At 39.7% G+C, this 25,312-nt stretch overlaps 1 protein-coding gene across 6 annotated transcripts in view; it reads left to right on the forward strand.

Moving 5' to 3' along the window:
* The first annotated feature begins 326 nt into the window (after nucleotides 1–326).
* Nucleotides 327–25,312, forward strand: part of MEIS2 (Meis homeobox 2) — a 190,288-nt gene continuing 165,302 nt past the window's right edge. Inside the window, exons 1-8 of one of the 6 annotated variants that reach the window (XM_074955757.1) lie at nucleotides 327–591; nucleotides 926–1,215; nucleotides 2,202–2,434; nucleotides 3,895–4,036; nucleotides 4,571–4,621; nucleotides 5,376–5,426; nucleotides 6,275–6,424; nucleotides 16,702–16,816. In XM_074955757.1, coding sequence (XP_074811858.1) covers nucleotides 1,204–1,215; nucleotides 2,202–2,434; nucleotides 3,895–4,036; nucleotides 4,571–4,621; nucleotides 5,376–5,426; nucleotides 6,275–6,424; nucleotides 16,702–16,816 — 754 coding nt within the window. In that variant the 5' untranslated portion in view covers nucleotides 327–591; nucleotides 926–1,203. Of the gene's footprint in view, nucleotides 1,216–1,444; nucleotides 1,663–2,201; nucleotides 2,435–3,894; nucleotides 4,037–4,570; nucleotides 4,622–5,375; nucleotides 5,427–6,274; nucleotides 6,425–16,701; nucleotides 16,817–25,312 lie in introns of those variants that run through there. The other 5 variants (XM_074955756.1, XM_074955761.1, XM_074955759.1 and 2 more) reach the window with 5 other exon arrangements.

The raw sequence follows: 25,312 nt of genomic DNA on the forward strand, positions 1-25,312 counted from the left end.
GCAGGATATACTTTGCTGGTAAAATAATCTAGTGAAAACCAAACCAGGTCTAGGCTTCTATCGTACTTTTCTTCTTGCTTTCTGCAGTTTTCCCTCTTCCCCTCTCTCACACAAACACTCTCTCTCTCTCTCTCTCTCTTCCTCCTCCTGTGTCTCCCTCTTTCTCACACACTCTCCCTTTCCTATATGAAAAGGAAGGTTGATTTGCTATGGGTATGATCTGTTGTATGGCTCCCCCCATGTGGAGTTGAAGCAGTCCTGATTACATACTCTGCATATCACAGGCTTTATTCGCTCGCTCGCTCGCTCGCTCTCTCTCTCTGTGCTCTCCTCTCCCTCTCCCCTCTCCCTTGTATGTGTCTCTGTTGTAGGACTGGCTATGGCCACCACTACTTCCGGGTTCCGTCATTTCATTCTCCCGCCGATCAGCGCTGCAAAACTGAGCCTCTTCTATAAGCCAGCCAGCAGCCAACCTGCCAACACTTACTGACACTCACTCATCTCAGAGAGAGAGAGAGAGAGAGACAAAATACCTACCAGGAAAAAAAGAGAGAGAGAGAGAGAGAGAGAGAGAGAAAGGGGGAAGTCCAGGTTTTGCAAACTATTCAATTTTTCTTCGCATCTTTCCCCACCCCCCTTCCTAGTACTTTAAAAAAAAAAAACCCCAATAGCGATCCTAAAAGGCAAAACCCAAACGCGGAGTTACTGGAAGAAGAAACCGGGGTTAAAAAGATTCCTCCTCTCTTCTTCATCATCATCAACCATCATTCATTCACTACCTTGACATTCCCTGGCTTTGATTGACAGCTGGAGTGGCAAAAAGCCATGAGACACGACAGTTTGGTTACATGTGGGTTGCTGACGGGCCGATCGTAACCTTCAGTTTGGGGGCTTGACAATTTTTTTTTTTTTTTTTTTTGCTTAGAGAAAGAAAACAGGAAAAAGAGAGAGAGAAAGAGAAAAAGGAAAGAGAGTGAGAGAGAGAAAAAAGAAGAAATACACAACCATCGTGGTTCTTGGCTGATTATTTTTTATTATTGTTATTATTATTGTTATTATTATTATTTACCCAGACTGGAGAATAGGCGAAGTCTATAAGTGGGTTGCCAAAAAAAGGAATCTTCTTCACTGTAAATCACTTTCTTTTCTGGACTGGGATATTAAATATACGACACATCCAGGAGTTTATTGGAGCGCAGACTGATGGCGCAAAGGGTAGGTTTAAATCTCCAACACTTACCTATATATAAATCCTCTCTTAAGAGGGGCCTGTCCGATTTGCTCTCCTCTGTTGCTGATGATGATGGCGGCCAGTATTAAAAAATAGCAGCAAAAATTATTCACCAGCTTTGTGTGTGTGTGTGTGTGTGTGTGTGCGTCTCTCTCTCTCTCTCTCTCTCTCGCTCTCTGTGTGTGTGTGTCTCTGCAATTGTTCCACGCTTTTTTCCTCTCCAGCTTTTCCCCCAGCAGTGCGATTTCCCTGCTACTCTAGCTGCTCAGTAGCACGGCTTTCACAGGGGAAGGCTTGCTGCCGCTGCTGCTCTGCCGTTGCTGGTGCTGCGTAGGATATCTATACATATATCTATACCCTCATATATTGCTGCTTGTTTTGTCTCTGGCTCTGACAACGACAAAGGGAATTGCTACTAAATAATGTTTCTGGTAACTTTCAGATTATTTCCCCCCCTCCCCCCATGCACCCTACCTTCTCCTCCCTGCTTCCCAGTGTTTAGTTCTTTCTTTCTTTGCTTTTGATTCTGTTTATTCATTTATTTCTGCTCTTTGCTTTCTAATTCAGAGTAACTCGAGTTTCTCCCTCATTTCCTTCCTTTTCATCCCAGTTTCCTTGTTAGGGTTTCGTCTTCCTTGATTGAAGCAGACCTTCCCCCCCCCCCAGTACCTCTTCCCCTCCTCACACGGCCCCCCGCCTTCCCCAGCCCTTGCTAGCCTCTGCTCTGTATTTTATTTTATTTCATTTTGTATAACTCTCCCTCCGTTGTGGCTATTCCTGTTTGGTTTTGCTGTGTTGTGGTCTGTCTGGGTGCTTTACTCTCTTCTGACTTTTGTTGTTGTTTGTTCTTTTTTGTTTTGTTTTGTTTTTTTCCCCTCCTCCTCCTCCTTCTTTTTCTCCTTCTCTTTCTCTCTCTCTCTCTCTCTCTCTCTTTCTCTCTCTCTCTCTCTCCTGGCCCATTTTTTGACAGTACGATGAGCTGCCCCATTACGGCGGGATGGACGGAGTAGGGGTGCCGGCTTCCATGTACGGAGACCCTCACGCTCCCCGGCCGATCCCCCCGGTTCACCACCTGAACCATGGGCCGCCGCTACACGCCAGCCAGCACTATGGAGCCCACGCCCCGCACCCCAATGTCATGCCGGCCAGCATGGGATCGGCTGTCAACGACGCCTTGAAGCGGGACAAGGATGCGATCTACGGGTAGGTACATGCAGGGTAACCCGGGCGCCATAGCCCGGCTTGCGGCGTGTGTGTTTTGGACCTGGGGAAGGAGGCAGAGGAGAAGAAGGATGGGAGAGGGCTCCCATCAGTGGGCAACGGGCTGGCGAGGTTGAAGGGGTAAGTAACTCTGTCTAAAGTCTGCTTTGGAGAAAAAGACTTGGGAGACACGGCTAGTGAGGGTTTTAGGAAAGTCACAGACACAAATCACTGCTCTGTAGGGAGACCTGTAGTGTGGCTTGTTATTAATTATTATTATTGTTATTTATTGGTAGTAATAATAATTAATAATAAATAATTTGTAGTCCGATGACATCGGAGGGACATAAAGTACCGATAGGAAATGTGCACCAGAAAATACACCCCTATACGTGAAAGTTATTTTTTCTTTTTCTTTTTTCTCTCGGAGAGGCACAAGTTAGGAGCTGAGACAGAGGGGGGTGGATACCACGGCACTGGATTATAGCTGAAGCAGTGTTGTTCTGGTTGATCAAGATGCCATAATAACACTCCTCTAGCACTGTAAATAAAGAGGTATTCAAATCGCGGAAGACAGAGTAATAATAGAGGGGCTCACTTCTGGCAGTCAACTCTTCTTTGAAATGGAAAAAAACTGGAGGCAGTGAGTAGAGCTTCCCTTCTTTAGAAAGAAAAAAAATTAAAAAACCCAAACCAAAACAACAAAACCCCTGTACCAATGCAATGCTTTGAGGGAAGGACACAGGTTCCTTTCAGGGCAGTAAATTACCCCAAAAGAAGAGCTAGGAACCTCTAGGACACAAGGAGGGCCCCCGATCAGAGCTACAAAGGGGGGAAAGAGGCAAACACACCCTTACTACTTAACACAGAGATATTTTTTTCATGACTACTCCAATTATGGGAAAATATTTCTAGAAGTGCTTCTCCCTCCCCCTCTCCAGCTCAGTTATCTAGACAGCTGGTATTTTACTTGGGTGTGCTTTCTAAGCCAGGAAACTTCACCACCTTTTTGCTAGCAGTCTCCTTTAAAAATAATAAAGAAAAACCCCAACTACGAAGTAGTGCAAACAGTTCGCGTAACGGTGTTTCTCATTTTAGGATCTAGCTTGGGGGTAGGGATGGGATTGTCCTGGTTTCATATTATTTAAAGCTGTGGCTAAAAGTGTAAGATTCGCAGCTGAGCTGCTGTAGTGGGTGCATGCGTTTGTTTTGTTCGGTGTTCAGGTTATTTTTGTCTCTGATTTGTGGGATTTGAACAGTGGATGCGGTTTGGGATTTGACATTTTTAAAATATTTTTTTGAAGTTTGCATTTGTATTTGCCCGGCTTGAAGGCGTAGTTGAGGGCTGCAGGGTGTAATGTGTGTGTGTGTGTGTGTGTGTGTATGTGTATACTTGTTGATTAGAGCTCTTCTTTCTTGCCTCTCTCCCCCCCTCTCTTTCTTTGTGTGTCACTGCCCGGTAGGCACCCGTTGTTCCCCCTGTTAGCGCTGGTCTTTGAGAAGTGCGAGCTGGCGACCTGCACTCCCCGGGAGCCTGGTGTGGCCGGCGGGGATGTCTGCTCCTCGGACTCTTTCAACGAGGACATCGCGGTCTTCGCTAAACAGGTCCAGCACTTTTTCACAGCCCTCCGACCCCGCTTTTCCCCCTATTACCCCTCCCCACCCCCAAGCACCTATTACCGCACTTTCAGAGAGAGAGGCTCTCATCTTTTGATTCCACACTAGAACTGGGGATTAGGGCGTCGAGTGGAAAATGTGTTCTGCCACCGATCCACACTGGCCTCATCCGAAAAGAGTCCGTTCCAGACTGTTGAAACTAGTTCATCCAACTCCTCGCTCCCCCAAACCCTCATCCCCATCAACCCAATCCCCATGATCGAGTTGTTAGCCAGACACACTTACCCAGATAAAGACAAGAGATCAAAAAGGAGAGGGCTCTGAAAGGACAGAGGCACCGGGCTGGCTGCAGTTTAGACTCTTTTTCACATAAATCGTTATTTCACTGAGCGTTTTAATATTTTAATCTGGCCTGGGCGTATCTCGACTCGCTAGCTTGTCACATGTTTTTCCTTCAAGTTATTCGCGTACAGGGCTTTGAACAGGGGCTGTAATTTACACTGATTTGTCTTCTTCTCGCAGGTCCGCGCTGAAAAGCCACTTTTTTCTTCAAACCCAGAGTTGGACAATTTGGTAAGGCTTCCACATTTGCCTTCCCCCCACCCCTTTACTATAGTTTGTGATATTCATAACAAGCACCTTTCTAAAACATGAAGGGATCATTGTAAGTGAGGAGGCTGGAGGCGGACGAAAGTTACAGGTTCAGCCATCTAGGGTTTAGGACCGGGGAGGGGGAAAGCAGAAAGATTTAAAAACTACATCCCAGAGGCTTCAAAGAGGCTTCACTTTTAAAGTGAACCAGGGCAAACTCTGAAGTCCCAATACATTGCAAAGCTGTGTTTAAAGCCGCGGGAAGCGACAGTAAAGGAAATAACTGCTTAAGAAGAGCGAGCTGGAGATTTCTAGCGCAATTCTTTTGCTAATGCGGATGATTTCAATAGTAAAAGTGCCTAAATCCACTTGTAAAGAAGATGCCAAACGATGCATCTTGAGTGTTTCCCCTTTTTTCTTTCTTTTGAGGTGTGTGTGTTTGTGAGTGTGTTTGGTTGGTTGTTGTGCGGACCCTCAGAAATAAGTGCTTGGGGAGAGGGATTTCTCTAGAGCCCAGTGAGACACTAATCACCGCTCTTAAAATAAATATGATAAAAATCGAGTGCTTAGGGTTAAAGTTGATCAAAATTGCTCAAGCGTGACCAGTGAGCTAAAAACCTGGCTAATGAGTGTGCGCCCTGACAAGCCCCCTCTCTGCCCATTGGGGCCCGCAGCTCTGCACAGACCCCAGTGCGTCCTTCTCGCAAATAACTCCTCGCTCAAAACTTTCTTGCAGATGATCCAAGCAATACAAGTACTAAGGTTTCATCTTTTGGAATTAGAAAAGGTAAGACCAAGGGAACTGGGGACTGTGACTCCCACTCTCATTATCTCTTCCCCCCCCCCCCATTGATTTGTTGTAGACACTTATAAACATTGCCAAAGAATACAGGGGAAACGCAGTGTGATATTGTAACCTGGGCCGTACGAGCATGTGACACTCGACAAACACGCTGAGCCCAACCCGGCATTTCTTTTTAATTGTAATTCGAATCGGATCCTTTAAAAAAATAGTTTAACGCCTTTACAGTCACCCTACTCCTTCCTTAACTGGATGCGATTTCGCCGAGTCAGAATATTATTTTCAAAATTAAATAACCCCTGCTCTAATCCAGATCCCATCGCCATATTAACCTCAGCCAGCCTTAAATATTATGATTAAGCAGGAGGTGACGGGGGTAACTGTGCCTTGAGATGAGACTAGGATCTTTTCAGAGCATAGGCGCACTTATTTATTTTTACAAGTCCTGGAAATACATCCATCTCTGCCCCACTTCAAACAGATCCCATCACAAGCTACCAGCTGTACCTGGCTGGATTGGGTATGCTCCAGCTATATTGCCTAGGTCCAGTTTCCAGTGTTTTGATGTTATCACCAAATCCGATTTTCCTCTGTAGACTAGACTGAGCCCAGTCTCTCTTCTCTTTCTCTCTAACTTGTTGCTGCGGCCAGTCTCTAGAGAATAATATGTGCTGCAACAATTTCTCTATTGTTTCCTTGCCTTCAACTATTATGCCCCTTAATTAGAGTTACTCGTGGAATAGATCACAGAGTTTCTCTTGCTACCAAAAAAAAAAAAAAAAAAAAAAAAAAAAGCTGCAATCCGATATTTTGCCTTCCTTTTTTTTTTCCAGGTCCACGAGTTGTGCGATAACTTTTGCCATAGGTACATTAGTTGTTTAAAAGGAAAAATGCCAATCGATCTAGTTATTGACGAAAGGGATGGCAGCTCCAAATCTGACCATGAAGAACTCTCAGGATCTTCCACAAATTTAGCCGACCATGTAAGTCCTCTTGATCCCTTTATGGTATTTTTAAAGACTCTAACCTGCTTAGGAGTCCCCTTTTTTTAGCCTGTGTAAGTCTCTCTCTGCCACCTCCCCCATTCCCCTACGAGTTTTAAAGTTCTTCTTATGGTCGACTCCCCCCCCCCCCCGCTCCCCCTCCCCCCATCTGTAGCACAGGGAGTTTGCTTATGATTTAAGTTTCCTGATCTGGGAGACTTGCAGCGCTAGCAAATTGTCTGTTTGATGTGGTGATCGGTGCTTTTTCTGCTTTGCCAACCCTGTAATCAATGCAGCAATGCCAGAAAACAGAGTCGAGAAAGTTAGGGGGAAAGTTTGGTGATTCCCCCCCCCCCTTGTGCAGATGACAAGTGCTGAGAATTATTGGCAGTTTTACATTGCATTAAGAAAAGGGTTAACACATTGGAGTTTCCAATGCTTTTGCTTTATAGCAACTTATTGTCAGAAGAATATGGACTTATTGCCAAGTGCCCGAAGCATCTTCATAATAAAAGACAGTAACCTTGATGAACCAATTATTAACAAAGTATTACAGAAAGCTGGAGAGAATTATGATTGAGTAATCGTAGGTTAGCGGTTGATTTTAACACTTTAGTAGTTGGTGAGTTATTGTTACGTGTGTAGGACTAAACGTTGGTGCTCATGGTAAGAAGAGTGGCTTTACTTCTTTGGCTTGTGTTTTGGTGCAGATCTTGTGATGCTTTAGAATGTGTGTATAGAAATAAATAGACATTTACGGGGGGGGGGGGAATGAAAGAAAAGATTGCAGCTGGTAGCGGAGAAAAGGGAACGAAATAGCTATGGTTAAAAAGAGTGGGTGTGAACTATAGTTTATTTATAGGAATGCATCCCTGGGGAGAAAGGGGTTTACACAGTTTTAGGTTCAATTGAACTCATAATCTAAATGATACATCTAATATTTTAGCCCTTGAAATATTCATTTAACACCCGGTGTGTCTTAACCATACTCTGCACAGGCGCCTAGCTATCTTTTCTTGTGTGGTAAGAAAAGAAGATTTAAATTAATAGAGAATCAGGTTTCTATGAGCTTCTTTTTACATTTAAAATATGTTGTCTGCATATTTAATAATCGTATTTGATCTGTATTGAAATTCATTGTAAGAAATAAAATAATTTGCTGAGTGCTTAAAGTTCCAGTACACTGAAAATGGTTTCTGTATTCCAGGCTTTAGCTTTCAATTCTTCATTTGTATTTGGTAAACCTTGAGGGGCTATATTCTTATGATAGTATGCATTTTCGACTTATTATTTTCAAATAAAAATGTATGCAGCAGTTACTGAAAGTTTCTCTGCTTATCAGTTATCTCATCTGTAGATAATAGAGTCTATGAGGCATGACAGTAGTTTTAAAATATCTGTTTTATGGGATTTTCAACCCTAAATTTGTATGCACAAGCATTAAGGGACTTGTAGAAAAGAAATTTAAATGAGTGGCAACCTGAAAGATATAGGCTCATTCTGTATAATTCAGAGCAAGACAAAAAAAATCTACATGTTTTTTTCCAGTACAGTTTCTTTACAAGAGTGTGTTTCAAGTGGAAGTGTAGAAATGGGGCACGCTGATGTTTATATTGAAGAGATTAGATAAACTAGCCTGTTTAGGGTTCTGGCAGATGGCGAATACTCAAGCCAATTTGCAGTGCTCTATTATAATATTTAAATTCAGATACAATGATAGGACAAGGTTGGAAGGGGTTAGCGTTTTGATAATTTGATAACTATTATCTTCACTAAGAAGAATCTCCTGTTGTTTTTGTGGCCCAAAAAACAAACTCAAGTAAATATGACAACCCATTTATCTTGTACCCTTTAGGGTTTACCACTTCATTGGGTATTATAATTTAAAGCCTTTTATTTCCTAGAGATTTGAGCTATAACATTTTTTACTTTAGCCCCCTGCTATTTGTTTTGAAAGGAAGCAATAATTTGTGCAACCAGAACACCAACTGGGAAATGAAGAGTTGTATCATAGTTACATTTTATTCATGCGTTTTGGGAAATGTGTCTCCTTATTGGATTTTTTTTTAATGTTAGCTTGTTTTCCCACCAAAACTTTGGAACTCTTCAATATATATATGCACTCTTCACTGGGCTACATTAAGGAATGTATATACTGTGCTGTTCTATATTAAGGAATAATACACTTCTACTTCTAAAGAAGGAAAACCTTTTCAAATTGTCAGTATGCAAATACCAGAATAAAAATTGAACTGTTCTTTTGTGAGCATCTACCCAAGAAATGGAATAGTTCAAGCATGCAAATTTGTCCAGTTTTACTCTCCAGGTTATTTTTTCATTTGGTTTGATATGCATATTTAATACATAGCCCCAGGCTAGATCTCATTTGGTGAAAATTGGTGCAGGGGTGTTGATGATCCCCTTCAGAAGGATGGAGACAGCATGTTGTTTCCTCTGTTTTATCTGTTGGCCCACTGTTCTGATCCAGGGATCTTCCCCCTGGTTTTATTTGCACATGAAATACGAGAAGCATTTCAACTGATTGGCTATGAATAATGACAGCTAAAAAGAAGTGTAGTTTAATTTGTTGTGTGCCAAGGTTTCTCTTGTGGAGGTGACAGTTTGTGACAGCTGTTTGACACCCCCAAAATCCATACACCTCTCTTCTTATTAAGTGGTATCAAGCTACATTGTGTGTGTGTTTTATGTGTATGTGGAGGGTGGTGGTGGTGGCAGCAGTATATTAGGTACTAATGCAGCTCTCAATATTATTCCTTTTGCCAGACTTGAAAATATAGCTGAAGGAAAGTAACTACAAGAAATATGAGTCTACCCAACATTTACAGTGTGACTTCTGAAAGTGGGATATTCAGATACTGTATATTTCCTTTCTAGAAGTCTACTGCTGTGATATTTATATAACTTAATTGGGGGTGGGGTGGGAGAGGAGAAATGGGGAAGAGGAGGAAATCATTGATCTCTGCAGAAGCAATACCTGTGCTGGAAAAGCAGGCAGTCTTATGCAGTCTTGTCATATGTGTTTGGTAATAAATGCACATATTGATTTTTATTTTAGTGCACTATTAACTGTTATGTAATACAGTGAGTGTAAGGGGAGCAGGGATTTTGTAAATCAAATCCTGTAGTGCTAGTCACTGAAAAGCTGCAACTTTTGTAATTATTCTGCTATGTTTAGTAAATATAACAGCCCATAATTAGTGTTTGAAATTTTAACATCCTAATTTTTTGTTATTGCTCTGAGGTATTAAGTGTAGATGGAAAGAAGTTAATTACAGCCATGCTCTGCCTGCACCAGATCAGTTAAAGGGGTGTGGGGGGGGTACGGGGGGGGGGAACCTGCCCAAACTGCAGTTCAAGTTGAATTTCCCAGCAATGAAAATGTATCATTGTTCAATATAAACATGTAGGGCCCAATCCTGCATTCCACATGCACTAAACTCCCATTGAGGTTGGTCATAAATCTTTTCTTTAAAAAAAAAAAAAAGAAAAAAAACTGTCCCAGTTTGAAAACTCTATTGCTCGTGGTATTTGAAGAATCATAAACTTTTTCAAAGTCTATAACATTTCTCTGCTTTGCTTTATTTACATTTTCTTTTGTGCATAGCTTTGACTAATACCATACAGTTCTTCCCTGAGTCCAGATCTGAGTTAGGGCCTGATGCTGCTCCCATTGAAGTTAATGGCAAACGTCCCGCTGGCTTCAGTAGGAGCAGGAGCAGGGCCTCAGTCTGCTCAACATTTGTTTATATGCTGTAGGCAGTTGAAAATTGAGGTACTAATAAACTGATCTTTCATAAAAAGTAATGAAAAATAGGTAGAGAAAAACATAGGTATCTCTTTTTTAAAAAAGAATCTTTTCCAGATTAGAAATCTGATGCCCTAGATGTAACAGAGAAATAGTTGTTTGAATGTTAAAGCTTTCTGTTGTCAGATCAGGATACATTAACTCTCATTATTTTGTTTTTTTTAACATCAAGTTGTTTTATAGTATTCTAATACTCCTTTTAGAAAGGTTAGTGCTGAGCAACCTAAAGGTGTTTTGCAAATCAGAAAATTTAAAAATGGGGGTCTCATACATCTGTCACAGGTTGTATATAGTCTTGCCTGTTGGTAAGATTTCATTGTCAGCTGAGCAGTGAGCAAATTAGTAAGGGCCTGATACTGCATTCTCCATGCACTCCAAAATCCCATGGACTTCAGCAGGAGTTTTGTGTATACCAGGAATGCAGGATCAGACCCTAAAGGTGTCCTTCTGGTTTGTCAAATGTCAAAAGAGAATCTAGATAGTTATAGCAACGGTAATAAGGCAAGTGCTTTTATATAACCAAGTTTCTTAGTGTGTTGTTTAAGATTTGGAATGCTCTTTGTGATCTGCCACCATGTGTCATTGGGGGGGCTTCTAATACACTAAAGAATGTTGTATTTTTCTGGTTTTTGATTGCTTTTGCCTTTCCTAAGCATTTCAATACAAGTAAATTTAACTATTTTTATTTGATTAAACTTCATTGTGCTCCCCAAATCCGAGATGATAATGTATTTCATTATCTCACTGATGTTGGCATTTCCCCTTTGATTTAGGTGTTGTCTATCTGATCCCAAGTTAGGTTGGAAAGTTATATTTACTTTTTTTTTTCTTTTTTTGCATGATAGTAATTTAAAAGTAGTAGTATCACTCCAGAAGAAGTGTTGCTAGATAGAATTAAAAATCCTGACTGTTCAGGACTTGGTTCTATACGGACAGGTGGTTTACATGTTTGATTCGAAGTTAAACGGATGACTACAAAAGCACAAGGAGCCTATATATCATTTAAGAATGATGCCACTTTCTAGGACTGTCAACAGTTCTTCCTGAAACTTCACTCAAATGCAAAGTCAGTGGGGTGAGAATATCGAGATTTTTTTAAAAAATAGCCATGTATAAAACTTGCACATATGTATAAATAAGCAAATTGCTCCTTTTCAATAGACCAAAATGACTTGTGTTTTTTTTTACTTATGTAATGCTGATAGATAATGCAACACTGCTTTTAAGTCTAGTCATTAATATATTAAAATACAGATCTGTGAGAAAGTAAGCCTCAGTAATACAGAGCCTTGACTTTACTGTAAATATATATATCAAGCCAAATTAGAGTTTTTCATGCCCCGTTTATTTATTGAAAGTTTCTTTATATATGTTTATTATTGCCATTCACTACATCAGTCTCTAAGACCTCATATCCTGAATTACATTATTATATCCTATATGGGTGTATATGAGGTTTTTGTCTGGCTCAGTATATTGTGTTTTAATATATCAGGGCATGCAGGGCCAAATTCTTGTTGTCTTAATCACATTAGTAGTTCCATTGATCTCAAAGGTGCTGCTTGTGGGAGTACAGTGAGCAGGACTTGGCTCATAGTCTCTGGAAAACAGTGCCATCATGACACTTGTTAAGATCAGTTGCAAAGCTGATTTACAAGACGTTGAGTAAAACTAATTTTAAGTTATCTTAATTGTGAATCAGATGTGTAGCTCTTTTATTTGCACACCATGGTTGTGTAGTTTCCACAGTTTTATTTGATAAGCAAAATACACGGGCCCAATCCTGTATTTATTGTCCATCTAAAACTTCAATTAAAGTCTGTGGGTGGAATCCTGCTGACTGTACTCACAAGAGTATCATTTGAATTCAATTGGCCTGATTTTGATTTTACTTACACCATCATAAATCAGGAGTAACTTCACTGTGGTTAATTGAGTTATACCACCATAAAACCAGTGTGAGATCACAATCAGCTCCAGTGGGACGGCTTGTCAGACTTTGTCCAGTGAAAGTTTTGAGTGCACAAGGAATGCACAATCCTCTGGCACTACATTTGCATTTACATAGCTATCTTGCAAGAGTTAATCTACCAACCTTTGCACCATAACAAGACAAGTGACCAGCGCTGTGTCATATTAACAAACAGATGCCTGCATGCAATCCTGATTGAATAAATGATTGTTCTGTAGCAAATGTGCTTTGGAATATCTCTCCTTAAGAAATACTGTTCTAGTTAAAAATGTGTACAGTTTCCACCAGCTTTGCAGCATCGACAAAAGAGTAACGCATCAGATTTGCTTCATATACCCAGAGACTCTTGTCCTTTCCATGCTCTTTTCTAGATTTAGCAAAATTCAATGATGGTGCTAAATCAATTTTTTTTTAACTTTCAAGGGAGAAAACACTGGCAAAATTGTGTTTTCTAGGGAAGGCTGTGTGTGTAAATGAGAAAGAGTGGATAGCAGCAGAGTGATCTCCTGTGGCCCTGCTAGTACAAGCTTTCCCCATATTGTCTCCTGCTTTTATATTAATTACAACTTGCATTATCAGCTGCGAGTCTGTAGCCCGGCAAATAGAAAATACTGCCCCTGGAGACCTAGCTTCTTGTATCTATTTTCCATCTCCTTCTATTGTGCTCCACTCAGTATTCACTGCTTTTCTCCTGGTAACACTGCTCTTTAACACAATTAGGTAAGAGCAAGAAGAGCACCATATTTGACTCCCAATTATTAAAACTACTGGGAATAGATACATGTGCCCTGTCTGCCTTCTATGGTGCACTGCAGTAGTTTAGTTCATGATTAAATACATGTGTTATAGTGTATGTATGTGTATGTGTGTATGCATATATATAAAATCAGCAAATGCATTTTAATCACACCACTCTCCTAGGATTATTTGATCTTCCTCTGCAAAGCACATTTTTAAAGCTAACAACGTTATTCACAAATTGATAAGAAGCCCCGTTAACAGTTTATATAGCAATTCTATCTATCTATAACTCTTTTTAGAGCGGTTTCAGAGTAGCAGCCATGTTAGTCTGTATTCGCAAAAAGAACAGGAGTACTTGTGGCACCTTAGAGACTAACCAATTTATTTGAGCATAAGTTTTAGTGAGCTGCAGCTCACTTCATCGGATTCACGAAAGCTTATGCTCAAATAAATTTGTTAGTCTCTAAGGTGCCACAAGTCCTCCTTTTCTTTTTAGAGCAACACGGTGGGCCTGATCCAAAGCCCAATGAAGTCAATGGAAAAACTGCCATTAACTTCAGTGGGCTTTTGGGGGCGGCTCTCTATATGCATAATACATTGTATTGATTAGTTCCATCAGAGTAATTCTCTTAAAATGTATATTTGGGTACCACTTTTGCTTCAGTATTCATAAAATTACTGCAAATGACTGGGAATGTGGTCAGGAAGTTTTTCTTGAGGGATGCAAAGTTGGAACCTGTCTAGGAAAAAAAGTCAGAAGTTGGATTACACACACACACACATATCTTAATCCAAAGAAAAATAGTGGTGCCTCATGATCCACCCTTATGGTTACTGATCACAGTTTTTATAATACAAAAGTGTAGTTAATTTCCCCGTGCTTAACATATTCTTAGTATTCTATGATTGCAACTTGTAAATAACCACTTTATTATTTTTATCTCTCCATAAAATGCTGCCAAATTCTTTTCCTCAAGAAGCCCGCGTCACAAGGAATACACTGAGTTCCAAATCAATACAGTCTGTCTTTCTAAAACTTGGTCCACAAACTGAGGTCAAGCACAACTTGGACTGGTATAGACAGATAGGGTTTTCAGCTGCGGGAAGTCCGATTCAGTGATGCTTTCCACATCATTACATTTTCGGAACAGAAGACAGGTCCAGCTTTTTAATACTGTATGATAGGTTTGGATGATATTTGCCTTAAAACATAACTGAGGTGTTACTGTTTAATTATTGTAATTTTCATATGTATGGTAAGGAGCTTTAACAGCAACCAGCTTGAGAGAGCCTGCAGTGCATAAAATTAACATAACTTGCTGTGTTCTCTGAAAAGTTTAGCCTAGGTGAACATGTTGCAATTATTATATTCTAAAAGAAGGTTCCAGCCTGATGTTGTTGGAGGGCTAAACTCATGCCATGCTATTGTTTCTTTCCTTTTTCATGTATTTCTTCTAGCTCTTTATCTGATTACCATCCGGCAAACAGCTGACGCTAAGAGGCTGCAGAGGGCTGAAGAGCTCCTGTCTGCTGTTTGCCTTCAGCTTGAAGCTATTTGAGTGGTTTCCTAACTCAGAGATAAAAAGAGGAGCTCATAGGCACAACTCTTGTTTTAATCCAGGCTGCAAAGAAACTTGCTCAGTCTTTGCATTTTATTTCTGTCTGAACTTCCCCCCCGCCCCCGACTTTATTTTCATTCATAGTCTATTTTTTAATAACATCTAAGCTGCTTTGACTCTTTAGACTTTTCATCTTTCTTTTTGTTTTCACTTTCACCTGACTTTGCGACATGATGGTAACATACTTTTTATTATGGTTTTTGGGATGGCGATAATTAGCTTTTGGTGGATTTAGTTGCTACAACTGTCTCAACAAACATATAATACTACTGTGTAATCAGTAATTTTTGAGAGTCTTTGTTGCAGTTCTATATTAGAGAAAGTATGTGAGTTAATTCAAGAGAGTTTGCATCCTAAATTCTGTCAGCCGTGCTGATGGGTTATGGCTGTTGTGGATCCTGGGACAAATCCTGCCTGATTTTCTCATTCGTGTTGTCCAATTGATTTGAGTGGGACAAAAGGCAAGCAGGATTTGGCTCCCTATTAGTTTTTAATTACTTAGGATCTGATCCAAAGCCTGTTGAAGTCAATGGAAGTCATTTAATTGACTACAGTGGGCTTTGAATCAGGCCCGTAAAGTTTGGTTGGGTTTGGAGAAAAATATTATCTGGCTGTTCCACTATATATTGCTGTAATGCATGTGGTAGCAATCAGTTTTGGGAGATTACCTAGACAGGGTTCATTGTATATACAGGGCCTGATTCTGATCACACGTACACTGGTTTTACTCAGGGTAAATCCACTGATTTAATTTGATTTACTTCTGATTTACATTGGTGTCAGTGAGGTGGGAATCAGGCTGTATATGCATCAGCATACATCATTCACAGTTCTCGGTATCAGCTGATGTTGTAGTAGCTTAGGGTGTGCATTATTTTCTCAACCAAGATTTTTTATTTTTCAAAACTTTTCTTGTCTGAAAGTGTTACAGTGTGCTTAATCTAAGTTGTCACATACAGGTGACAAGTAATGCAGGTCCAGCCCCAAGTCTGATCTGTTTCATGTGTTCTTACTCTCCTTTTTTGCCAGAGGAAATTCCATCTCTTGCCTGCCTTCATGTGGTGCTGATAAAGCTCTTCCTGTACAGTAGAAATTCCTGTTTTCCTTTAAGCAACAGCAGGGTATTGGGAATGATCAGGAAAGGGGAGGAGGACCAGGAGGAGACTACACTCAACAAAGTAGCACTGAACTGTAACTTTCAGTTTTCCTCACTTATCCTTTTAAATAGGAGTTCTTCACTCCAGGAAAACCAATACTCAATAAATTAAAAGCTATCATGAGTTATGTGACTGAAGTACAGTAGTAGAAGTCTTACTTAGCCAAGTATTGTCAAATTTCATATGTCTGTCTTTTACATTCTTTTTTATTGTATTTTATGTGTATTAATGTAGAAAGAATTACATAAAAATCACCATATATATTATTTTATATAATCACCTGGTGATTATGCTTGACAGTTCTTGTAAGTGAACTGTTAAAGAGCGATACATCTAGAAAGTCTTTAAAAATGTGTCATATTGAAGAAAAAAATTCTTTACTAGTATATAATGTATTTCAGAGGGAGCTTATTTTTCCCATAGCTCTGCGTTTGCTTGAAGTATTTCCAACTTTCAAACTGGTGGAAGAGAGAGGGGTGTGACGGTATGCTCCTCTCCCATCCACTTTTTCTTTTGCTTTTTAAAATACTTAAAAAAAAAAAAAATCCCCCTCACCTAACCAGATGTGGCAAAAATGGGAGAAAATGTGGCACTACACCCACTCCAGTTTGAGCTTCAAGTATTAGAGAAAAAAACATGTCAACTCATCTGCAAATAGTTCATCAGGAAATACTAAAACTTTTGGCAGAAGTGTTTTACTGCTCTACTATTAAAACAATTAATCCCAGATAGCTGTTGGAAGAGTAAAAATCGGTCCTTTATTTTACCAAATAAATCTTTGTATGTCCTCCACTTCTAACTGCTGAAGACATATTACATTGTACAAACAGTATCAGTATTTGGCACGTTTCACAAATGCTAATGTGTATACTTTCCCTCCCTCCCCCTCTGTTTTCTTTCTGTTCCTCATTTGCTATTGGAATGGGAACTGTGGAAAAAATTCCTTGGCATTCTGACACCAGAACCCTTCATCTTGGAGAGACCACGATGATGCAACCTCAACGCATTCAGCAGGCACACCGGGGCCCTCCAGTGGGGGCCATGCTTCCCAGAGTGGAGACAACAGCAGTGAGCAAGGTAAAAGGTCAAACTTTTTCCCTGTGCAAAGTAGGCATGACTAAAATAACTTTGGCTTTTTTATGATATCAGTACATCTGCCTTAGTGTAAACATGGAGTGGCAGGCTTGCAATGTAATCAGCGGTAACTTAGGGAGACACTATTTCCTTTTCTTAACCTACTTAGCTGCATTTTATTATTATTTCAAAGCGAAATATCTAATCTTCAAACAAGCTTTGTAATAACAATTGATTAGTTCTGCCAATTCCTTTACAAATTTGGTTATCTGCAGTTTATTTTTGAGTGGTGTAAGTAAATAAAATGACAGGCATACTCTCCAGCTGTGATGCAGTAGTTTGTACTGGCCTGTAAACAGAGAATTTAACGTGTAATATTAGCTATAAAAGGACTCCTATAGCAAGCCGTAAATCTGTTACATCATATAAGAAAGATGCAGAAGTCAGCTCTGACTGACTGAAAAAAATCTTGTGCAATGTTTGCCTGTATAATATTTTTTCTGAAAACATGAATTTTGAATGCTTGATAGAGACAGACTCAGGCTGCAAAATTCAAGTCCGAATCTAGACTTCGAAACCCCCTCCCCCCGAGTCTCCAAAGTTCAGGAATGCCGATTCTCCACAGCTTTGCACCTTGTTCAGCCATTTCTGCCTGTACCAAGTGGGTGTCAAACACTGCCACTCGGACTGGGGAACATGTTACACCTGCTTTGCACTCACTTGGCATGGGTGTAAATGACTGTGCAAGGTGCAGGGCAGTGGAGAGTCAGGCCCCAGGTGTTCAGAAATTGAGTTTTGGTGGAATATCTTGTACAGGTGAGGCTCACTGTAATTTTTGGATTTTGATCTGGGTTCACATTTTAAACACTCCCGAGGTTCAGTGTGGTAGTAGCAGTTTCTCTTTGGTATATTGAACTGGGTCAATTGTTATAGATTATTTGTACAGGGTGCATTTGGATTATTGCTACTAGAAAGTAGAAGTGGCTATGATATAGGGTTTGATCTTACTCCCATTTGAGTTATCCAGAATCTTTTTATTAACTTCAATGGGAGTTGGATCAGGCCTTAAGTCAATGGGAGTCATTCCATTGACTTTAACTGGATTTGGACGAGGCCTGTAATGAACTATAACAGCCACAGCAACTAATGACAAGGAGGGCTTTAGTTATAAAGCAGCAGGTCAGTGAAAACTCTAGTAATTCACTATCAAACTTTATGGTTTATAGATATAGATATAATCAACAGGGATTTCTTTTCACTAAAATGCTGATGATTTAGTGGAATATTTTCATTTATTTATTTATTTATTTACTTTTAAAGCGCCCATCCCTGTGGCATTCGGGAATATGACATAACTTAAATACATCAATGCATTAATCTAAACTGTCCATCCCAAGCAGGACACATAGGTCCCTTACCTGTGTTCATGCTCTACTCCCAACAACCATAAATAATTCAGTGATGGTCCATCATCAAACAATGTTTGACCACAAAGACATGTCTTGTACTGCAGCTTGGAGGACAGAAAATTTGAGCTCTGGTTGATAGCCAGCAGGAGTGAGTTCCATGGTCATGGGATGCTGCACCTGAATACCCAACTTCTAATCTCCAGGCATGTAAATCGAGGGGCTCTCAGCAAATACTCCTAGGCTGACCTCATTATTTGGTATGAAGCATAGGCAGAGGTCAACCTAAGGTAGCAAGATATAAGATCTATCATTCTAAGTTATGGTCTGTGGTATTGTACACTCACAAATATAGTATACTTATTTAGGCATCCAGCAGGCTCCTGTGTAGGAACCAATTTAATCACCTGAGTGTTGCCTGGTGTGCTGGGAAAAAACATAACCTAAAGGGCGTCCCTATCTACCTGCTATGTTTCCTTTTGAAGTGCCAATCTACAAATTGAATGTCAGGACTCCAATCAGCTTCTCGCACTTGAAAGATGCACACTCCTGTGATGTTTAGGTAAAACTCCCAATTGAAGACTATGGCCGATATGCCTCCCCTCTCCCATCCTCCCAGGGAAATTACAAGAGGGTGCCTACTGGAAGAAAATTCTGCAAGAGTCCCCTTGTTGAATTTTCCTTGGATTGTTCCATTGGAGGGACAGGATTGGCCTCATAACTACTGAAAAGGCAGTGGTTCTATCCCCAAGCCACACGGATCCCCAGAATCTGAAAGAGGCCACAGCCATCTGTGAGGAGAATCTGTGCCTCTCCTCCAGGTCTGGGACCCACTTGTCTGACCCTTGCTGCCTCTCTGATCATTTGGCTCCACTGAAACTGCATTGCCAAGGCTCTCCTTTGCTGCTGCCTCTGGGGCACCACTCCTCCAATGGGGTTTCTCTGGGATGGAAGAGTTCATGAAAGAGTTAATGCAGCCTCAGATTGCATTAATATCCCAATGGCTTTTCTGCCAGTGTCAGGTGGGGTGGCAGAGGTAAGTGATCCACATTGCTCCTCCTCAGTCCTGCCTCTTGACCTCCCACTCTTTCCTGGCCCTCCTGGCCCTTCCTTTCCTGATCCTCCGACTCATTCCCCTGACCCACCCGTTCTCAGTTCCAGCTCTCACCCTCAAGGGAAGGTCAGTGGGATCTGGTGATGGGTGGATGGTGCCATCGATGTTGTTGACCCTCTGTGCAGGACAAGGTAGATCCACACAAAGGGCTCCTCCCATGATGTTGGGACTGGAAAGCATTAAGTCATATGGGAGTTTTTCCTGTTTAAGGAGTGCAGTATCTGACCCAGAATGCCACAGCACAGTGGCTGCTCATTCAGCATCAAAAGGGTTAATGTAGGGGAAGTTTGAAATTACTTAAAATATTTTGGCACTGAAAGAGTTACAAAAAGGGCCTTCAGGCAGTGAATGATGAAATATTATCCTAATTTTATTAGTGGTGAGTGTCTATGTTGTTTTTAGCATGTCACCTCAGCTGTACAAGGGGAAACTACACTATATGCTGTATCGATCATCTAACAAACATAACTACTAGTGACCTGTAATCTACCAAGCATTTATTGACTTTAGCCTGGTTCAGATTCACAGACCCAGGTCAATGTCACAAAATACTATTGTAGTGAATAGTAAATAATGTGGTAAATATAATCAGCTTTTTTTCCCCCAGTGAAAGGGAGAAAGAGTTAAATACATCTAATAATAAAAATAAAACATTCAAAACATTTTACAAAGGAGGGGGGGAAAGGAGAAGCTGATTTAATGGTCTAATGAGGCCATCTTCCAGAGACTTGTTTTGTGTAAGGCTTGCTTTGACCTTTCGCTTTGCTCAGGAGCCCAACGCTTCATTTTTCACATTCTTGCAATTACGTTAACGCTTCAAGCATTTCTGACTCTAAGTCAGCTAGCAACACCAGGCATAACTCAACACTGTGAGTTTTTCTCCTCTCTGTAGATTCATTAACAGGTCACTGGGGTCCCAACTGAAATTTAAAACTGACTGGTTCTGTTGGGTTAGTTGAGTTATGGCAAGGGAGATAGCAGGAAAGGGGCTGAGAGAAGGGGAGGAGAGATAGAAGACCCTAGGGTTTTTGGCAGGGAATATATGTGTAAAACCCTAAGCAGCACATTAAAAGGTGTGTGAGGCTTTAGCATGCAACCATTTCACTGGGGGGAAAAAATCTGTAAGTCTTTTGGGGTGCTACATTTTCCTTATTCTTTGCAGAATAAAGTAAAATGTGCCTTTGAATATGTAATGTCCAAATTATTGCTTTAAAATGCTAGCTACTTCTAGTATTCTGTATTGGTTTATGCCATGGTGAGGGATATGTCACCCACAAACTTTAATTCTTATTTAATTTCTTTATGGGATATTTCAAATAATGAATATGGCAGATTATGCATGAAAAGCAGGAAATCGATCCTTTTTAAGGTTTAAAAACATGTGGTCTACAGGAAATCACTGGAGAATAGTTTTAGTTTCGTATTTTATGACAGCAGGATTGTATACCTGGTTTGCCACATTTTTAGTTTTTTAAGTCAAAGGGCTCGATCCTTAGAGGTGCTAAGCACCCACAAGCAGGCCTGCTGAGAGAAATTTGGGCCCCAGAGTCTCATGTTCACGGGGTCCCCCAACTCCTCCCATTTCACTTTATTTATGCAGACATTACAGACATATATGGACATATTTATACAGATGTTCAGCACCTCTCAGTATCAGACCCAAAGAGGTAAACTTGTGCATATGTTACAAGCCAAAGGCAGGAAGCTCGTTCTGCAGCGTATAGCAGAAAACTTAACAAGATGGGATCAAATCCTGCTTGCGTTACTCATGTGAGTAGTTCCACTGGCATCGATGGATCTACGTGTGTGAGTAAGGTGAGCAAGCTTTGGCCAACTGTAGAGAGGATCTGAGCACCATTTGTTCAGAAAATATCTTAAATAGTCTTTAAACATTTTTCTGTGGTAGTTTGATGTTTTGTCCCACTGATTTGCCCACACTAGCTTTCTGCGGGAAAGATTAATTATCTGCTTCAGGGCAAAGTCAACAGAGATATTGACTGAAATCACACATGCTTATCCTAGGTTACATCTTTGGGTTGATGCACATTGGAAAAGTTACTCTGGGTGAGTTTCTTGTTCATTGTGTAATACATTATGATATATGAGTTTGGAAACACCATGAGTTGGTAAGTCAGAAAAGGCCTTTCTTGATATTTGCAAAAAGAAAAGGAGTACTTGTGGCACCTTAGAGACTAACCAATTTATTTGAGCTAAATAAATTGATTAGTCTCTAAGGTGCCACAAGTACTCCTTTTCTTTTTGCGAATACAGACTAACACGGCTGTTACTCTGAAACCTTTCTTGATATTGAAACTATACTAACACAGTAGGCATATGTAAAATGAGTCTGCTTTGAAACCAAATCATAATAGATCCAGAAAGGAGGAGTTGTATTAAATAATGCAATGTGTTCATACACAGTATGCAATTGAATTTTCATACCCAAACTTTGCTATTACAAAACAACATGCATTTATGATGTTTTTTCCCATTATTCTTTCAAATATCGTGTGTAGATATGCATGCATTGGATTGTATGCATATCTTCTTATATCTTCAGAATGTCTCACCTTAAACCTTATAGAGTGGAGATACAGTTTTATTGGTGAAAAACTATCATTTTGTTGCTAGAAAGTAAACCCCAGATTCTGTTGTGAAAAAGCAAACTTCCTCATAAAGAAAGCTTTACTGGAGATGCATCATTTCTAAACGCACTATTTTCCTAAAGGTAAACTATGTGCACTATGAACAATTCTTAAAGAACAATGATTTTTTTTTTTTCAGTTGAGGAAGACACAGGAAGAAAGTAGCTCTTATTAATTCATCTTTTCCTTTCAAGTTTTTGGGGCCTGTCCTTGTGTTGATGGGTATGAGTAATTCCCATTAATGGTGATGGGAGTTACGCATGTGCATTGACAGGAGAATAGACCCCTCAGTGTTTAGAGCACATGAAATTTACATTTTTTTCCCATCGCTGTAATTGAGATGTTGACAAATTGGAGAATATTGATGAGCCTTTGTTTTAAGTATTTCTTGCCAAGTTTGTTTTATTTTTCATGGCTTGAACAATAGTGTGGGTTCAGCAGCAATGAATAATAAGGGTAGAGTAAAGATAACATTGTATTTCAATATTTTGATGTGCCAATATGAAATAAATTATCTTAGGCAAATGGAATATGCTGTTTTAATCATTAGCTATGCATGAGAGAAAAATTGATGTTGACATCTTTGCTGTAAAATCGTTGTAATGGGGCCTTCCTTACAATTCATTTTTGTAAAATTCATTTTGTACATTTTGCAGCAATTGAACAATCCCTGCACTGTGAATAGGCAGAATTCCCAGAAATACTGAGACAGTTGGCCCAGTAACTGCTGAGCTCACACTGCACACCACATGCACATTAACCATAGCGCTGCCAGAAACAGTTTAGCTAAATATATTCACATATTAGTATCCACCCATCTTTCTTTTCTTTTATTCAATTGTGTGAACAAGTACATTTTGTGTTTGTTTGTTTTTTTTTTTTTTACCATTTATGTCCCTACCTTTCAACCAGTTAATGGGGCTAGAATTTCATAGTAAATCTCTTTTATTTATTGTACAGTTTTCTAGTCATTATACTGGTGAAAACTGCAGATCCCCACCTTTTATTGAATTTAAAGCTTAGAGGTGAGTGAGCTCTTAAAATATTATAATACATTTTAAGACTTACATCTTACTCTCTTAGTTTCCAACCCACATAGTTATATGCAAAAATGTTTTTTTTCCTACAAATATACAAGTTATTAGATAACATTTACTATGTGTTCTAACTATGTTGTGCTGGGGTTTCAAATGCAGCTTAGGAAAACTCTGTCAATGGAATGTTGTCATAGTGGCAGGAATCTCTTTAAAATACCCCTAGATACAATATGACAGATGCCATCTGGAATAATCTTTTGCTAGTTGTTTTTAACTTTTATTTTTCCTACAGCTAAGTTCATCCCAAACTGGTCACTTACTGTTAATGGTAAACACAGTGAACTTCTTTTCTCCCTTCTCCACATGAAAGCTCAAAAGAAAATCAGCAATATTATTTGGTTAAGAGATTGCTAATGGTGGGATATTTACTTTTGCCTTTATCATTTTGTTTTTGCTTTGCTTTTTTCAAATGCAGAGGGTAAGATTTCCCTTAAGGTCTTTCCCACCCCCACACCCTCTGCCAGATCTAACCCAGCCCCCCTCAAAATGTTAGCTATTATTTTATTTGCCAAATTGTAAAAGTATCTGTCTGTTACAATATTAATGTTTTTCATAATTCAACACTCTCAAACATGCAGTAGTAAGTGCAAGTGTTTAAATGCCTTCCTGGGTTGTTACAGTCTGACTAATTTCTTCCTATACATGTTAACTTATTTGAAAGATCTAGTGTTGGAATCTCTGGATTTTTTTTTAACTTAAGTCGTGTAAAGGGATGTCTCCTGATGCCTGTTAGAGTTTAATTTAGAGTAGTAATTAAACTTGAATACTGCCTCATAAACAAAAGATAAACAATAAACCAGCCACATTCCCTGCTGTTTCATAGCTTTCTTTCCCAGATGTTTTAGCCTGATAATTTTTACACAGTGAACTACCTAGCATGGTGTGCTGTGGACAGAGGTCAAAGACTAGTTCTATGTAACAGATTTTTTTAAACTTTTTTTTTTTTTAACAAAATGCTGGAGGATTTTTCTTCATCTAGCTGATTAAATTCTGAGATACTGAAGGACACTTATAATTGATTTTGTAATTTCCCCTCCCCTTCACTTGTTTAACAAGGCCATGTTGATTTAAAAATCCTAATTTTATCATCAGTGACGTAGTGAGCTTTAAAAATTATTATTAAGGTATTTTGACAATTAATTCTATTTCACTAAACAAAAGGAGAGAGCAAGAGGGAAAGAGAGCCAGAAGATATTCCTTTAAATGCTGTGTTGATCCTAAGCAACTAAAGAATATAGTACAATAAAACATTTTTTTCCCCCCAAACCAACCCTCAGGCTACTGGAGCTTGTGTGTCCATTTCTGGACCATTCCACTGTCAGCCATGATCTTTCTAATTGTCAGGTACTAGTAGGCCATTCGAATGCAGAAGCCATGTTATTTTCACTGGGTGGGGTAATTACTGAAAGCTGAGAATAGCTGCACTAAAGACAGAGGGATACTTTCATGATCCCATTAGCATAAGAGTGGGTAAATTATTCATGCCAAGTGAGGATTCTATGGGGAAAAGTATAGTTAATGCACATAGTTTTTAAATGTATCCCTTTCTGCTCTGAGACTAAATTCTTGTTGGATTCAGTTCTCAGACATTTACGGGAAAGCTCTAGTGGCATGTTAGACGCAGTTCATCTCTCTCTGTTTGCAGCGCTCTCAATAGAGACCATCTGGCAAAGATCCAAAAGGTGATTAAACAAAATGATCAGCTCTTGTTGCTGTGTTACTTGTCCAATACTCTGGATTAAAAAACATGACCCACGACAGTCAGCTAAAGTCATTCTTTTTTTTCTTTTCCCTATAAGAATTCAGATGGTCCACAAATGTCTATGCCATCTTTGTGTCCTTATGGCCCATAATCATGAACAGGTTGTGCAAATGGCTCTTTCTGTAGCACGGTCTGTTCCAGCAGCATAGAAAAATTTCCTATTAATTGGGTCAGTCTAATGTTCATAATGACATGGGGAAAATTACTAAAATGTATTCTTTAGTAGACATAAAAAATGTGTGCTTTCTGCCATGAGAGAGTTGAAATCTGACAACAGGTTCATATGATTGATTAATTTTCTTGTGACTGAAGAAATTCAAAGCATGACATTGTCATCTGCTGAAAATAGTATACAGCTCCTTATAACCAAACAAAAAGGGGAAAAACATGAGCTGTGGTTTAACACCACAATCAGGGATGAATTTACAGTGCCATTCAGAAGAGTACTCCCTTATCATAAACAAGCTGATAATCA

The sequence above is a fragment of the Natator depressus genome, chromosome 6 (genome assembly GCF_965152275.1).
Source record: "Natator depressus isolate rNatDep1 chromosome 6, rNatDep2.hap1, whole genome shotgun sequence".
Lineage (NCBI taxonomy): Eukaryota > Metazoa > Chordata > Testudines > Cheloniidae > Natator > Natator depressus.